We start from the raw sequence: 17,724 nt of genomic DNA, 5'->3' as shown, positions 1-17,724 counted from the left end.
CTTCCAAACAACGTGCGTCTCCAGCATCCGTGCAGTGAAAATCATTCCATGCTGTCTGCAGATGACCATAGCAGACACTGTACACGCGGTGGGTAGTGGAACTGGGGTCTAAGCGTTTCCAAGAAATGATTTACAGAATGACTCAAATTGCTTCGACAACATGGCCAGGCCGCCTCTCTCCTAAAATATGTAGCAATAACGTCAAAGGCTGCTCTCTACGGAAGCATTCTCCCGCTTTCATGCCGTCCTCGCGGAGAATGATTATTCAATTATACCAAGCTCATCCTCTTTTCTCCTCTCTCTGTCTTCTCTCTCCCTCCTGTCTCGCCCCTCTCCTTTCTTTGTCACTCTCTCTCCTTTCCCTTCTCTCACTCTCTCTCTCTCTCTCTCTCTCTGTTTTCTCCCTCCCCTCTCTCTTTGTTCCATTATCTGGTTGGCATGCACGCTCCCCCTGTTCCCCCAGAGATCCGGAGCTCTCTGCAACCCTTCTTTTCTCCTCATCTCTTTTCTCTGGCCCGTGCCCCTCTTCCTCCCTCCTCCCTTCCTCCCTCCTCCCCTCCCTTCCTCCCTCCTCTCCTCCCTTCATTCCCTCCCTCCAATTAAGTTATTACTTTAATTTGGCAGCCTCATCATATTCTCCTCCTCTTCATCCTTCGTTCAAAGCTGTTACAACCTGCACACACACACACACACGCACCAACACACACGTACGTACTTGGGTGACGAGCATGCTTCACTTATTCAGTTATTACAGTGCGTAGTGTGAGAACAATGACAGGGTTGATTAGAACTGGTGGAACAGCATGTTAGGAGCTGTGATCCCTTTCATCTGGAGAGGGAGAGAAAGATAGAGGGGGGAAGGGGGGGACTAAACATAAAGAGATAAAGATCCTGGAACTGTATCTTAATCAGCGAGCGTGTCTCCCAGCTCTCCAGCATCAGAGGATGTCTAATCAGCCCAGGGAGGAGGAGGGACAAGCTGATTGGAAGTGAAGGATGGAGAGCCAACCAACCAATGAAAAGAATTGATGAAGGAAAGAATAAACACAATGATCAAGCTCTGTGGAAGCCCGCTAATGCCTATTCATTTGACTCAGGTGTGCTGGAGCAGGGAAACATCTAGAACACACAGGACAGTGGGCCCTGAGGACCAGGATTGAGCACCCCTGCTCTAAAAGGCAGTGTGTGCTCAGACCGGTGATGGACTACCCCCGTAAATCACGTCCTCCATCACCTCGTCCCAGCCCCAAATCACGTCCTCCAGCACCTTCGTCCCAGCCCCAAATCACGTCCTCCAGCACCTTTGTCCCAGCCCCAAATCACGTCCTCCAGCACCTCGTCCCAGCCCCAAATCACGTCCTCCATCACCTCGTCCCAGCCCCAAATCACGTCCTCCAGCACCTCGTCCCAGCCCCAAATCACGTCCTCCAGCCCCTGTCCTCACGCCTGCTCAGGTCACTTCCTGTTTGTCCTCCACCTCCTCCCGTTACCCAGGGAGGAAACATGAGGGGGTTTAGTTTATGGTGCCGCTGGTTCCCCCTGCCAGGTCTCTGCTCCACGCCGGCAGGGACAACGTGGTTTCAAACACGCAAAGTTCTCCAGGTTTGGAGCAAGCTTGTGCTTCATGATCCTTTCCAAGTACTATTATTGAAATACTCACAGGTTTGGCTTTTTACGTTTGTCACAGGGTGAACACCTCGCTGTTAAAAATGGGGAATTTTGAAAATGTACATGTGGTGGTCTGAGAAGCGCTGTGCATTCGTGTGTGTGTGTGTGTGTGTGCGGGCTGTCACAGCTGTGTGTGTGTGTGTGTGTGTGTGTATCTCTCCTTAACCTGGTGACTCTCAGCTTCGGCAGGGGCCACATCTACGGCAGCATCAACGTCCCCTACACCCCTGGACCCAGTGGGGAGCTGGGCCCCGCCCCTGGCCCCGCCACTTGCCCCCCCGCCCTGCAAGGCTACTTGGGACGAGTCATCGTGGTCATCAGCCACAACATGAACTACGCCACCGCGGTGAGGACACACACACACACACACTTAGATACACACAGTGCAACCAGAGGAGGAGACCTCCAGGTGCAACCAGAGAGGGAAAGCACCCCTGGTGGTGTGCAGCGTGGGGTCTGCTAGCTAAGCTGATCCTCACAGATCCTCTGGCAGGTCAGACGAGGGTTTAAACAGGGGTCAAAGGTCGGAAGCTGACCCCCACACACACACACTCCACCCAAGAGAGGGCCAGATTTCACTCAATTTCTTAGGAGCATTTCCCCTTACATTCGGTTTTTTGAGGGGGTGGAAAGTTTGTCTGATTCTCCCTTGTCGCTAGTTATTCACTGACAGGTCCTTGGTAATGTTGAGGTAAGGTGTTGAGGTAAGGTGTTTAACGTGTGTGAACCAGGAACTGTCTGCTGGACCTAAGGGGAATGTCGACCCTCCAGATCCGCCACCGTCTTCGTTAAGTCCGACCTTCGACTGAGAGAATCCCAAATGTGTTGAGACACAAGACAGTCAAACAGGAAGATAATGAGGCCAGCTGCCAGTCAGAGAGACAGGCTGGAATAATGAAACTGACTCTGTCAGCCTGCCTGAGAGACAGACGAACTGCAGAAACACACAGACAGACTCAGACAGGCAAAGACAGGCAGACTGTCAGTTGGTTAGACAGCCAGATAAACAGGTAAGCAATGTGTCATTCAGTTGGTCAGTCAGAGGGAAGATAAGAGTCATTGTGGAGGAGCCGGCAGGGTGTGGCAGGGTGACAGGCTGGTGTGGGAGGAGCCATGGCAGGGTGACAGGCTGGTGTGGGAGGAGCCATGGCAGGGTGACAGGCTGGTGTGGGAGGAGCCATGGCAGGGTGACAGGCTGGTGTGGGAGGAGCCATGGCAGGGTGACAGGCTGGTGTGGGAGGAGCCATGGCAGGGTGACAGGCTGGTGTGGGAGGAGCCATGGCAGGGTGACAGGCTGGTGTGGGAGGAGCCATGGCAGGGTGACAGGCTGGTGTGGGAGGAGCCATGGCAGGGTGACAGGCTGGTGTGGGAGGAGCCATGGCAGGGTGACAGGCTGGTGTGGGAGGAGCCATGGCAGGGTGACAGGCTGGTGTGGGAGGAGCCATGGCAGGGTGACAGGCTGGTGTGGGAGGAGCCATGGCAGGGTGACAGGCTGGTGTGGGAGGAGCCATGGCAGGGTGACAGGCTGGTGTGGGAGGAGCCATGGCAGGGTGACAGGCTGGTGTGGGAGGAGCCATGGCAGGGTGACAGGCTGGTGTGGGAGGAGCCATGGCAGGGTGACAGGCTGGTGTGGGAGGAGCCATGGCAGGGTGACAGGCTGGTGTGGGAGGAGCCATGGCAGGGTGACAGGCTGGTGTGGGAGGAGCCATGGCAGGGTGACAGGCTGGTGTGGGAGGAGCCATGACAGGGTGACAGGCTGGTGTGGGAGGAGCCATGGCAGGGTGACAGGCTGGTGTGGGAGGAGCCATGGCAGGGTGACAGGCTGGTCTGGGAGGAGAAGTAGCGTGCGTGTCAGGGTCAGGACCAAGGAAGAGGAACCCTTCTCCTTCCATCAGTCACCACAGCGCACACATGGCAGGCAAACTGCAGCAAACCTGGCAAACCGCCCAGAATGCAGCAATGCTACAAACCTGGCAACCCGCCCTGAATATGCAGCAAGGCTGCTGAGTGTGGTTTCCCCTCACACAAACACGCAGAATCAGCGTCGGTCTAGTTTACAGTTTATACAAGTGTTGTACCACTGCTTTTAAACTTTGTTCCTCCTCATCTCCGCTAGGTGTGCCAGGCAGAGTGTTCATCTATAGAGATGGCACAGCCCAGGTGTGCCAGGCAGAGTGTGCATCTATGGAGATGGCACAGCCCAGGCTACAGGCCCAAACAGCCACTGTTTACATATCCTAGATAACCAAGAAAAAACAGATTATACTCGAACATACGGACATATTTGGAGAGAGAGTCATTGGAAGGAGAGAAAGGGGAGAGAGAGAGGGCGGAGAGAGAGAGACAGAGACAGAGAGCTCTCCCCTCAGTGTAATTAAAAGGGCTCTTTTGCCTTCATGTCAGCCAGTGACAGTCCTCCAGTATCTGCTGTGACACTCCTAGTCAACACCTCCCCGCCATATGGTGCTTCACCACGACAGCAAAACACTGCCGACAATCCCAAGGCCCCCTGCTATGAAATACTGCAGATGTAATCAAAACAGAATGCCCTGTCACATGGTTATTTATACCAATACACTCTCACAGGGTATTTTGTATTCCGTTAGCCAGCTACATTACCCTTCACAACGGTTGTTTTTTTTTAAGGCCTGTTTCCCTAAACGAAGGCAGGGGGAAACAGATGGTGAGGATTCAGTGCCGACAACACTGTACGTCTCCAAATAAAAGAACATGTTACACTTGAAAGGCAGAAGTGAACTTGTGCAGGGTTCCCAATGTATTGCCTTAGCTCTCAAGTCACAAAAGTGTGTGTGTGTGTGTGTGCCTGGCATCCCCTCTTCCTTATCTGCTCCCACCAGGCCCCCCCCCCCCCCCAACCCTCTCTTTCATGTTTACCTCCGCCTGCCTGAGCTCTCCCCAGGTCTGAACAAAAACGTGAATGGCAGACAAACATGCAGCATGTAGAATACCGGGGCATTCAGAGATGAATGGAGGTGTTTACCAGGAGCTCTCTGAGTGGTTTCCCTCCACAGCAAAGACTGGCGATTCACCCGTCTCAGGGCTTAACGGAGCGCTGCCTTTTCAGTTGGACCACGGGGCTCCTGAAGACTGCTTCCTTCTCTCTCCCTCTCTTCTTTACAGCTCGTTTCTCTCTCTGTCCTCTTTTTTTCCCTCCTCTCCTCTTTTCATCCTTTGCTATTTCTGCAAGAGTTCGTTTGTCTCAGGGGGCTGTTTTCTTGGCCTTTTCTCTCTGAGTAACGCTTCTCTGTGAAGCAGGAGAACTCAGTTCTCATTTGGACTCATGAACTGTAGTGCTTGACAAGGGGTTGAAGATCTTTATGAAATATTGAAAGGGCAGTCTTTCCAGAACAAGCAAGGAATCGATTTCCTTTCTCAATTTTTTTCTTGTGTGTTTGTGCGTGTGTATTTGTGCGTGTGTATTTGTGTGTGTGTGTGTGTGCGCGCGTGCGCACCGTGTAGACACAGACTGTACAGTTCATCACACCCCTTCATAGACTGAACGTATTAGCCATCGCAATCTGTTGTCTTGGAGACATGTAGCTGAGAGAAACGTGTTATAAAGGTTGGAATGGGGGGAGTTTCTGTGAACAATGCAGTTTGAATAATGGCCACTCGTCCTGATACATCAGTGATGAACGCAGTTTGCTTTTCTCATGAGAAACACCAGGAGAATCTGTGCTGGAGGCCCCAGACTGCAAGATCTACTCATCACATTACTATCATATGGTCTCATGATTCACTTGCTCACTTAGTTTAACAATTGTGATGATTCTACGAGCACAAACCTGTAAAATAGATATGTTGTGGGAAGGTTTTATAGATAAATCTGATTCGACAGATCTGCCGTGAGACTTTAGCTGAGTTTGTATGAGTGGAATGATGGAAGATTTCTACTGGCGAAGAAAAAACTGCTTTTGTTGTTCGGGTTTAAACTTCTGGCTCGTGAGGCCTGTATAAAACAGAGAGATGATTGATGGAAAGCGTGACTGTTAATGGTAAAGATGTTTAATCTCTTTGATGAAATAACCTGGATGACCCAGGCTTAAATAAATCATTGAAAGAACGCTTTACAAATCTAGCGGATTCACGTCATCGATCGCCCTCATGATGTGCAGGATTGCAAATCTGAATCAGAATTGCTTTTTTTTTGCCATGTAAGTTAACACAAACACATAATTTACTGTGGTAGGAAGGTGCATACAATAAACGTATACAGATCTTAATTGAAAAACAGTAGAAAAGCAGAATGTATAAATACAATTTAAAAGTCTAATACTAAAGAGCTAAAAGCTCCTCGTTGATGATTTGTGTTTGTTTTGTTGTAGTCATTACATTGAATATGCATGATGGATGTTTCATGATTTTACGATATATGATTATGTCTGATCTCTCTCTCTCCCCCTCGCTATTTATTCCTTCCCTCCCCCTCTCTCCCCCCTCCCTCCAGTTTGCTACTCACCTGGTGCAGGTGAACTTTCCGAGGGTGTGTGTTCTGGACGGAGGTATCAACAAGATGAAACCTACTGGCCTCCTGACAGTGCCCTCACCTCAGATCTGACACACACACACACACACTCTTGCATACATAAAGACATACTCACATGCGTTTATACATACAAACACCGACACACGCATATACATACACACACAAAAAAACCCAGATGCACACATAGACGCATTGCACACATCTCACTGCAAGCTCTGGTCTTGAGTACGCCACATCATGCTCCTATGGAGGAGGGAGGAGGGATATGAAGACGGAGGCTGTAACCCTGGATCCTTGGAGAGCCCAACACTCCCATCTCCCTGCAGCCCACCCTTCCCTCTCTCCCTTTTCAATTCCTGTTCAATGGAGGTCTGGCAGTATAGCAGACTTGTTTACCAGGAGCTCTATCTCTGACTTTGTGAGTCCAGAAGATGGCTGGAACAGCTAAGCTAAAAAGGAGGATTGGAAATGACTTGTTAAAAACCACCATGTCTGCAGCGACCCTGGTGTTTCTCAACACAATACTGGTGTTTGTTATAATGCCCGGGCACAATTATTGTTGTGAAACATCTTTTAGACTACTGTAAATGTAGTGCATTAAAAACAAAGAAATGTTATTAATTTTTATTGTACAGGTTCCAGTCTTTTTAAGGTCCTTTGGTAAAGTTGTGCTTTCCAGAATGCTAAATATTTTTAGGGATGTCTACCTAACTACAGAACAGACGCGTATGCTTGTTTGCAATTGGCAGGGTAGTCAGTTACAATGTAATACTTTTAAGTGCTATGTAGTTAGTTGTGATGTGGTGTTTTGGTAGGATTTTGAATTAAGTGCCCAACAAAACCATAAAATGTTTTTCGCAATCCTTTCAACACCAGCAGTATGTCATCATGAGGGCTTTTCATTGGAAGTCCAACGCCCATATTTCTGGTTAAATGAATTATGCAACACACTTGAATAAATGCTATCAGGTCAGAACCTGCACACTCACCTTGACCTGGACTCTATAACGTTCCAGAAAAACACCTTCACACCCAGGTAAGGGCGATAAGAATACCACGTTACTGTCTAGAAATTATAATTATAGTTTGGCAGTATTTTATTTTATTCTGCATTTTGTAATATAACTCATATAAAACATGTTTGCTTTTAAGTGCTCTTTATTATTGCTGCAACAACTTTTGGTTGTCTCGTCTGTGACTCCCTTAGGCATAGTTGCTGGTACAAAATGCTTAACTTTGTAACGTTAGCTTACAGGAATAATGTTTCATGAAGATTACTGCAGCTATGTTAAATGATGTATACTTTTATTGTATGCCATTGTGGAAAAAACCACTTCAATTTTACATTCCAATACATTGGCTATCGGGGGGGGGGGGGGGGGGGTCAATTTCTTCTCCAGGGCGTAAAGTAATAATTACAATTACAGGTAAGAACGACATATAAATAAGAGTTGTGAAGCTACCTGTCTCTGCAGGTTCTGTAGATCAGTGAAGTTTGTTACAAACATTAACGTGTTTACAGATGTCAAAACTGCCTGCACATTTCAAATGTGCTACGACATTATAACCACCAGCTGCATCACAGACACAGACTCTATTCCTACACATGTAGCCGCCTCGGTCCATGTTGTGTCTTATTTATACGAATGCGATAGAGAAAATACAAAACAGCATTGCATAGCACAAAGGGAAAAATACGTATGTTTATGTAAACACATCTTAGGCAGACCTGTAGTTTTGGGTCTAACAGAAAGAAGAACTTAAGTCATATGGCCAGGATATTTCAGCAGAAATAAAAATCAAGTAGGCCTAACAGTCCCAGTTTCAACAGTCTAACAGTAAACGGAAACTTAAGCAATAACTGCCAAGCTTAGGCACTCAAAGAACATTCTAGAATTTTCTTTCACAGTGGTAAGTCAATTTAACAGAAAACCATTACATTACATATCATCATGATACAAATCAACATCTATAGTTCAGACTGCATCATGGGACCTGTGCACTAGTATAGAGAAACTCAACATGTTTTCTCCTGGGTCCAGATCTGTTAAGATCTCTTATTGTTCCTCTGTCGTGCTTTTATCGCCTCCTCGAAGAAGAGAAGAACTGTCATCACTAGCTGCATCACAGGCACTGCACTCCAGATGGCTCAGTACAAGGTGACTGTGTTCACGGGCTGCATGGCCCAGGCTGGCACTATGAACAAGCTGTACATTAAGCTGGTGGGCGCAGAGGGGGAGAGCGATCATCGCTGGCTGGCTAACCTCAAAGGCGGTTTCTACCAGGGTGCGGTGAGTCAACACAGTTGCGAAAGCTTGTTCACAGTGTGGCAATATCCGCCAAACGACTTGTCCTTGACCCTGTAAGTATTACGAGGTATGAGAGACGTGGAAGATTATTCTATCTTCTCTCCTTTTTTTTCCCTGTTCTCACACTCTGTCTCTGTGAACATTATCATTGTGTTCATATTCATATCATCATATTATTAGCCTAGCCTATATATTCATTAATTGTCCTTCTGTATTTTATTCCTGTTACTTTCATGCGTCGCTTTATGATCTCTTCCTTTCTGCTGCTGTAACGTGTCTCTGCCTGATGAAGTGTCTTCTTCCTCTCTCCTCCAGGCAGACGTCTTCACCGTGCACTGCCCCGCCTCCCTGGGGAGACTGCTGCTGGTCGAGCTGGACAAGAAGACCCTCCCTTTCATGCCCCAGGACGCCTGGTTCTGCTCCAAGGTCACCGTGGAGACACCCGAGGGTGAGACGGCACATTTCCCCGTTTACCGCTGGATCTCCGACCTGGAAAAGCATCTGTTCAGAGAGGGGACAGGTCAGTGGGCCACACACACATACATACACGTTTGTGTGGCAGTTCAAAATCCTGTTTTCCCTAATCCTCATCTTAACCTTAACCTTATCTCAAAAACCTAGCCTGAACCCTGACCCCCTAGCCCTGTCTACCAGCCCTAACCCAGAACTATCCTTTCACTCCTAATCAACCACAATTCTAAACTTCCTAAACCCCCTATAAATACCACTTGCCATTTTGTGGACCAAGAAAATGCTACAAGAATAGCTAAAGAGGTCAAACACACACTGCATGAAAAATTCCAGCTGGTTGGAGAAAGATACATTTCGTTCACCCAATTCTTTATTTTCTTGTTTTGTTTCCAGCTTATCGAGTGTTTGATGAAAAGCATCCCTTGGCCATGTACTGCAGGGAGAAGGAGCTGAAGTCCAGAGCCCAGGACTACAGGTGAGGTCAGGGGTCAAGGACTACAGGTGAGGTCAGAGGTTAGGGGTTGGATGCTGGGGGTTACAGCTGGTGCCAGAGGTAATTGACACAGATTGCAAACTTCTTACTGACTGATTGTCTGCTCTCCTGCTCTGCTCTCCTGCTCTGCTCTTCTGTGTTCCTCAGCTGGGATGCCCCTGGGGAGGGCCTTCCTCATGCCATCAAAGCAGAAAGCCCTCTAGATCTGCCCTGCGAGGTCCGCTTCTCCTTCACCAAGACCACCCAGTTCCTCTTCACAGCATCTTCAGCGTGAGTTCCTGTGTGTGTGTGTGTGTCTGTTTGTGTGGACATGTGTTTGATGACGTGCATGTGTGCGTAGTTAGTCTTCTACATCCGCAACAGCTGATATATAATTAATTAAACTAGTTGAGCAAAATTCAGCATTTTTGCTGTTCACATATTTTTTCAAGTCAATAAAAGCCAATTAAGTAGTTATGAAAATGAAGAACCTTCTTGACGTTGTGTTGCTTTTCAGACTAACAGAGCTGAGCCTCAAGGGTTATGCCAATTCCAAGAAGCTGTGGAAGAACATCGATGACATCTCCCAAGTCTTCACCTGCAACAGGACGCCTATCTCGGGTGAGAGGGAGGCCTCAAAATCAGTGAAAGATTCTAAGCGATATTGTACCGTTTACAGCCTTGTATAGACACTGTCATACCTGGGACTTCTCCAGACTACGTCCAGGAACACTGGAGGGAGGACGAGTTTTTTGGCTACCAGTTCCTGAACGGAGTCAACCCCAGGATCATCCGACGGTGCTCCAAGCTGCCGGAGAATTTCCCCGTCACCGACGACATGGTCAGGGCCTCCCTGCGAGGAGCGAGCAGCCTAACTGACGAAATCAAGGTTTGTTTTGGTCTTCTGAAGAACTCCATCATGTGGTAATACGTCCGTTATACGGTCAAAGTAAAAAAAAAAAACATGAGTGCACCTTAGATTTTTTTACAGTAAATGTCTGTTTTGATATCAAGCCCTCTCCTGCTCTCTGCTGTCACCAACAGAAGGGGAACATCTACCTGGTGGACTACAAACAGCTGGATGGAGTGACCGCTAACGTGATCAACGGGAAACAGCAGTACCTTACTGCTCCTCTCATTCTGCTCCAGAAGACCCCAGACGACAAACTGATACCCATCGCCATCCAGGTACCATGGTCCTCGGAGATGACCTCCTTCCACATCAGAAATCATCCTTGATAGGATACGTTTGTTGTCATAGGGTTATGTAACTGCTTTTGGGGGTTATAAAACTGGACAGAAATTTTCCTCATTCTAAAACAACTAACTAACTTTGATCAGAACTCGTTGTTCAGACTTAGCTGACAAGCTTGTAGCTTTGTGGTTACCAACGGGTTTGTGCCTGAACTTTTGTCTCTCCAGTTTGTGCCTGACATCTTGTCTCTCCTCTCCACAGTTTGTGCCTGACCTCTTGTCTCTCCTCTCCACAGTTTGTGCCTGACTTCTTGTCTCTCCTCTCCACAGTTTGTGCCTGACCTCTTGTCTCTCCTCTCCACAGTTTGTGCCTGACCTCTTGTCTCTCCTTTCCACAGTTTGTGCTGACCTCTTGTCTCTCCTGTCCACAGTTGAAGCAGAAGCCAGGAGAGGACAACCCCATCTTCTTCCCCACTGACTCAGAGTACGACTGGCTGATGGCCAAGATCTTCGTGAGGAGCGCCGACTTCAGCGAACACCAACTGAACGCCCACCTGCTGCGTACCCACCTCCTCAGTGAGGTGTTCGCTGTGGCCTTGCTGCGCAACCTTCCCATGGTGCACCCCCTCTACAAGGTCAGCAGGTTGGAGGAAATGGCCTCCATGTTATCAAAACTGATTTCCTTTACACAGTTGCACCTGTCAAGGACAAACATAGTCGAGGCTGCTTTGGTCGATGTCAAATTAAATGTAACACTGAAGTATATGTTGTTTATTTATTTATTGAAATAAACCGTTTTTTTAAATTGCTATTGTTTAAATTAATTACTCACACCCTAATCTGACATTGACTGAAGTAACATATTATGTTTAAGGTTATTTTCATGATCCAATTTAAATGGTCAGGACACATTATTTTCCAGCTCCTCATTCCCCATACCCGCTACACCCTTCAAATCAATTTCTTGGCCAGACTACTACTGATATCAAAGACTGGAGTTTTCACTCAGGTAAGTGGTTTAAATGAATAAATATTACATTTAATGAAATCAAAATGAATAACATATGGTTTCCAGTTTCATGCTAACTATATTTACGTTTATTCATTAAAGCTTTTTTATTTACAGTATTTTGGTAGTAATTTACTGTTAGTCTTAATCTACAATATTTCAATCTTCAGTAACACTCTACAGTAAGATTACATAAACTACCATGTAACTTCCTAGAAAGATTTACAGTAGAACATTGTAAGTACATGGGAACAGATATGGCCAAAGTACACACATCCTCAAGAACAAGTAGCTACAGATACTCATTTTTTTCAAGAATCAAGTTGAAGAAGTATGGGCTCAGACATATACTTAAGTAAAAAGTAGCCACTTCTACGACCTGTTGGACCGTACATCATTATTATTATTAATAGATTAATACAAAAAGACACAACAAACAAGCAGCGCATTCGGCTATAATCGTTTTTTAACACCAACAATTTCGGAAGACTCCCTGGCAATTTCTTTTTTTTTTGCCATGGGTGATCAGGAATGTCTCAAATCTCAGACATGTCGACATCGCAAACTCCCTCTGTCTCATTTTTTCAACCTTTCAAAACGTTATATATAGTAGAGTATAGTAGAGTATAGTAGAGTCGTCATCAAGTACTCACCAGTGATTTCATGCATGCAAAATGATGAAAAAAATTCAACCTTTGAAGAAAAAAAAACCTTTCTGAACTTTTAAGTTCAAATGTCTTTTTTCCAAACTTTTCTTCTCTTAACGTTTTTTCCAAAACTTTTTTTATTCTTCTTTCTTTCTTTTTTTTTCTTTCCAACCTTTCGCGACTTTACAAGTTTTTTTTTTTCTGAAAACATTTATTAAACCTTTTGAAACAGTTTATTTACGCACAACACGACGCAAAAACGTTTGTGTTTAGCGTTTAACATTTCTTAGAAACCTTTTTAGAAATACATTTTTCAACCTTTCAAAGCTTTTTTTCGTAACTTTTTGCTCTCGTTGGCTTTCTCTATGGTAGCTTCTTAGTAAAAAGTATTGCAATGCAATGACATAGTGTCAAGTGTTAGCGGTATATAACAAAATGGGGGATTGGTGTAAGGGATAAGTGGATGTTACCCCTTGTGGTATAACTAAGGTTGTTCGATAGGTATTATATGTACTGTATATACATATGTAGATACGTGGTAGTTAATATAACATTCATGTTCAGGGTTTCCCAAGTTTGTTTGCTAGTCTGAATAACTTCCTAGTTCCTATGAATGTCTAGTTTGCGGCGTCGGGTGGAGAGGGAATGTTCACCATCCTGCAGAGAGCGCTGTCCTCTCTGACCTACAGCTCCCTCTGTCTGCCGGAGGACATCGCTGCACGAGGTCTGGAATCCATCCCCAACTTCTACTACAGAGACGATGGGCTCAGACTGTGGGATATGATCCACAGGTGTGTATGTTGCTGTGGGATGTGATCCACAGGTGTGCATGTTGCTGTGGGATGTGATCCACAGGTGTGTATGTTGCTGTGGGATGTGATCCACAGGTGTGTATGTTGCTGTGGGATGTGATCCACAGGTGTGCATGTTGCTGTGGGATGTGATCCACAGGTGTGTATGTTACTGTGGGATGTGATCCACAGGTGTGTATGTTGCTGTGGGATGTGATCCACAGGTGTGTATGTTGCTGTGGGATGTGATCCACAGGTGTGCATGTTGCTGTGGGATGTGATCCACAGGTGTGTATGTTGCTGTGGGATGTGATCCACAGGTGTGTATGTTGCTGTGGGATGTGATCCACAGGTGTGCATGTTGCTGTGGGATGTGATCCACAGGTGTGTATGTTACTGTGGGATGTGATCCACAGGTGTGTATGTTGCTGTGGGATGTGATCCACAGGTGTGTATGTTGCTGTGGGATGTGATCCACAGGTGTGTATGTTGCTGTGTGTTTTCTGTAGATGGAACATCTAACTACTTTCTGAAAATGTACAATCTGTTCGATCCACTTTTTATTAAGAATCATATTGAACGGCCACATCCTCAGTTGTTAAAAAAAGCTGTCCCACCCACATGTGAAAACAAACCCATTGGTTCTCTGGATATACCCCGAGGGGTTTCTCATGTGCTTGTGGTTGTGTCCTGACCAGTTAGTACTAGTTACTCATGTGCTTGTGGTTGTTCATAGGCTTGTCCAGGGAGTGATCGGTCACTACTACAAGTCAGACTCTGACGTCCAGCAGGACTCTGAGCTGCAGAACTGGATCAAGGATATCTTCATCCATGGATTCCTGTCCAGGGCCAGCTCAGGTAACACAGTTCAGGGTATCTTGTTCATCATGAATTTAACTATTATTTTCACTTTAAGCTACAGGACAAGCTCTCCCAGCTGAACGTGCCCGACTCCACCTGCAGGTGGATCACAGACTTCCTGTCTGACAGGAAGCAGTGCGTTAAGCTTGGAACACAAGTCTCTGACTCCCGGTCCATCAGCACTGGATCTCCTCAGGGCTGCGTCCTTTCTCCTCTGCTCTTCTCCCTGTACACCAACAGCTGCACCTCCAGTCATCCGTCTGTCAAACTCTTCAAGTTTGCGGACGACACCACTCTCATTGGGCTCATCTCTGACGTGGACGAGTCTGACTACAGGTGGGAAGCTGACAACCTGGAGACCTGGTGTAGCCAGAACAACCTAGAGCTCAATGCTCTTAAGACAGTGGAGATGGTTGTGGACTTCAGGAAGAACACAGCCCCACTCACCCCTATCACCCTGTGTGACTCCCCAGTCAGCACTGTGGAGTCCTTCCGCTTCCTGGGCACTATCCTCTCCCAGGACCTCAAGTGGGAACCGAACATCAGCTCTCTCACCAAAAAACAGAGGATGTACCTCCTACGGCAGCTGAAGAAATTCAACCTGCCAAAGACAATGATGGTACACTTCTACACAGCCATCATTGAGTCCATCCTCACTTCTTCTATCACCGCTGCTGCCACTGCCAAGGACAAGAGCAAACTGCAGCGTATCATCCGCACTGCTGAGAAGGTGATTGGCTGCAATCTGCCTTCCCTCGAGGATCTGCACACCTCGAGGTCCCTGAGGCGAGCGAGGAAGATTGTGGCCGACCCCTCCCACCCTGGACACTCCCTGTTTCAGTCACTCCCCTCCGGCAGAAGGCTGCAGTCCATCAAGACCAAAACCTCACGCCACAAGAACAGTTTCTTCCCATCCGCTGTTGGCCACTTTAATAAGGCCAAGGACTCCCACTGACTTTAAATCATAAGCTGCACAATGACACCCTGCACATTGCAATTTGCACTATTGTATCGTTCTCTTGCACTATCCGTTTTTTTAGGTTAGATTGTAAATTATGACTACTTATATTTTTATTTTATTCCCCTAAGTATTAGCTAGACCCCCCTCAGTATTAGCTAGACTTTGCTCCTTTTGTATAGTTAATCCACATATTTAAGTTTCAATATTCCTATATGTTTAATGTATGCACCTCCCTGCCAAAGTAAATGCCTTGTTTGTGCAAACATTCATGGCAAATAAAATCCCTTCTGATTCTGATTCTGATTAAAATACACAGCCGGATACAAATCTAAATAAAAGCGTACACTACCTTGATCTTTTGATTTGAGCAAAAATCTTTCCTTTCACACATGAATAATGTCTTAGTCTCATTTTCAGATTAATCAGTGATTGAGCCGCAAGGCTGCATATTAATGAATATTAATGATATACTGTGTTTTGTTTTGTTATGTGTCCATGTGCAGGAGTTCCCCAGTCTTTGGACACTGTGAAGGAACTCGTCAAGATCGTCACCGTGGTGATCTTCACCGGCTCAGCACAGCACTCTGCTGTCAACAGTGGACAGGTAAACAGATACACAGATACACAGACAGGTAGACAGATATACAGACAGGTAGACAGACAGGTAGACAGACAGGTAGACAGATAGGTAGACAGGTACACAGACAGGTAGACTGACAGGTAGACTGACAGGTAGACAGATACACAGACAGGTAGACAGACAGGTAGACAGACAGGTAGACAGACAGGTAGACAGGTAGAAAGACAGGTAGAAAGACAGGTAGAAAGACAGGTAGACAGATATACAGACAGGTAGACAGACAGGTAGACAGATATACAGACAGGTAGACAGACAGATATACAGACAGGTAGACAGACAGGTAGAAAGACAGGTAGAAAGACAGGTAGAAAGACAGGTAGAAAGACAGGTAGAAAGACAGGTAGAAAGACAGGTAGACAGACAGGTAGACAGATATACAGACAGGTAGACAGACAGATATACAGACAGGTAGACAGACAGGTAAACAGACAGGTAGACAGACAGGTAGACAGACACACAGACAGGTAGACAGACACACAGACAGGTAGACAGGTAGACAGACACACAGACAGGTAGATGGGTCCCACCCACTTTTTGAAAATGTCAAATCTATGTCTCCCCACCTTGACACACACAGTTTTTAGTATGAAAATCTGTTACTAAAATAAGGGGTTTGAAAACAAACCTCCGCCCTTGAACGGCATCACAGCAATTGAACACAACACACCTCAAAACTGGTGTTGCCAACCTTGCGTCCTGGTTCCATGGTCCTATGGAAGAGCGATATGAATGAATAGACTGGTGTACTCATGCTCTATAACCCATAAATTCCTGGAAACCGATGACTGAATCCTGACATGTTTCTTTGTCCCAGTTCGACTATGGTGGTTGGATGCCGAACACGCCCATCACCCTGCAGCTCCCGCCCCCCAGCGGTAAAGGACAGTGCAACGAAGCCCTCCTGTTCAGAACCCTGCCGGACGTCAACACCACGGTCCAGGGCATGTCCACTGTGTGGCTGCTCAGCAAGCAGTCCACTGACTTTGTAAGTCCGGAAGAAGAAGACGAGTTACTTTGCAATGTGGCTGCTAAATACAGATTGTTACTTGACCACTGAAATACTGGTAGATTCTTGATGTCCTGATTCTTGATTTGTACATCGTTAAGGGTAAAAGTGTCTGCTGAATGAATGATGTAATTAGTAGGATAGCTGGAATAGCTACAGCCCACAATACATGTTATGACAGTTAGGATGTTAATCCTTTGGTTTGTGTTTTCATAAATTAAAAACGTGCAGAATGTGTTAGAAACTAACTATTTTCATTTCCACCAGTTCTGAACCTATCATTTCTATGAATGTCCTGGCCAGGTCCCTCTTGGTGAATACCCAGAGGAGCACTTCAGTGAGGACGCCCTCTGCAGGCTGATAAAGGGATTCCAAGCAGAGCTGAAGGCCTTCAGTGAGTCTGTCAAGACCAGGAACTCCGGTCTGGAGGTTCCCTACACATACATGGATCCTGAGCTGGTGGAGAACAGTGTGGCTATTTAGACAGAAGACAGGGGCCATGGCCTCATCCTGCTTAAATATACATAGACGTAAACACAATGTTGATGTTTGATGTTCATCCAAATAACTTTTTAATTAGAGATTAAGACTTTTTTTGCAGCTCAATAAATATAAATTTCACAAATGTTTGTGTTTGTCGCTGTCATTTGCTGAACTATCAGAGTCCGAAACTTTTAAGGATTCTCTGAGTCAGAACCAGAAAACATTCTTTAGACTGCACCCTGCTTCCTTGGAATAGTACGAGTTACTTATTATCGTGCTCCCTGCTAGATAAATACATGCATACACACACACATACAAACACACACACATACACACATGCATACACACACACATACACACACACACACACACATACATACAGATCCTGTGAGTAGGGAACACCCATAAGGATCTGCAAGTGGTTCATTAACAGTGTTTTCTTTTTGTGGAAAAACGTAATAGTCTGTGATGCATTTAAGGTACATCAATGTACAGTATATAGTCACAAGTCACAGTTCATGGTCCAAAGTATTATATTGTTGTCACCCTTGTGAAAGAGGTCTTGATCTCAATGGGCTTTTTATCTGGTTAAATAAAGGTTATAAACAAATTAATCAAAAAGTGAAAAATACTAGGTGGTCCCACACCTGATCATGAATGTAGAAAAAACTACTCTGGACGGACCACTGCACTTTTTTTTTTGTA

General features: G+C 46.0%; 2 protein-coding genes across 4 annotated transcripts in view; both read left to right on the top strand.

Annotated features, from left to right (window-relative positions):
- Positions 1-7,326, top strand: part of tbck (TBC1 domain containing kinase) — a 35,264-nt gene extending 27,938 nt beyond the window's left edge. For both annotated transcript variants that reach the window (XM_084686412.1, XM_084686411.1), the window contains exons 25-26: positions 1,849-2,014; positions 6,137-7,326. In XM_084686412.1, the coding sequence (XP_084542538.1) occupies positions 1,849-2,014; positions 6,137-6,247 (277 nt within the window). In that variant the 3' untranslated portion in view covers positions 6,248-7,326. The remainder of the gene's footprint in view (positions 1-1,848; positions 2,015-6,136) is intronic.
- Positions 7,327-8,256: 930 nt separating this feature from the next.
- LOC146237160 (polyunsaturated fatty acid lipoxygenase ALOX15B-like) lies at positions 8,257-17,161 on the top strand. Of its 2 annotated transcripts, none has more exons than XM_084687040.1 (14): positions 8,257-8,466; positions 8,800-9,004; positions 9,349-9,430; positions 9,596-9,718; positions 9,945-10,048; positions 10,144-10,316; positions 10,472-10,615; positions 11,053-11,256; positions 11,544-11,630; positions 12,899-13,068; positions 13,805-13,926; positions 15,394-15,494; positions 16,345-16,515; positions 16,804-16,895. In XM_084687040.1, the coding sequence occupies exons 1-14, from the start codon at positions 8,320-8,322 to the stop codon at positions 16,807-16,809; spliced, it is 1,839 nt and encodes a 612-aa protein (XP_084543166.1). In that variant the 5' UTR covers positions 8,257-8,319; the 3' UTR covers positions 16,810-16,895. The 2 variants fall into 2 exon arrangements, with proteins under 2 accessions (XP_084543166.1, XP_084543167.1); XM_084687041.1 differs by having other exon boundaries at positions 8,264-8,466; positions 16,840-17,161.
- Positions 17,162-17,724: the final 563 nt, after the last annotated feature.

The sequence above is a fragment of the Hypomesus nipponensis genome, chromosome 22 (genome assembly GCF_054491055.1).
Source record: "Hypomesus nipponensis isolate SF chromosome 22, ASM5449105v1, whole genome shotgun sequence".
Taxonomy (NCBI): Eukaryota; Metazoa; Chordata; class Actinopteri; order Osmeriformes; family Osmeridae; genus Hypomesus; species Hypomesus nipponensis.
This window is presented reverse-complemented; position numbering and strand designations above follow the sequence as displayed.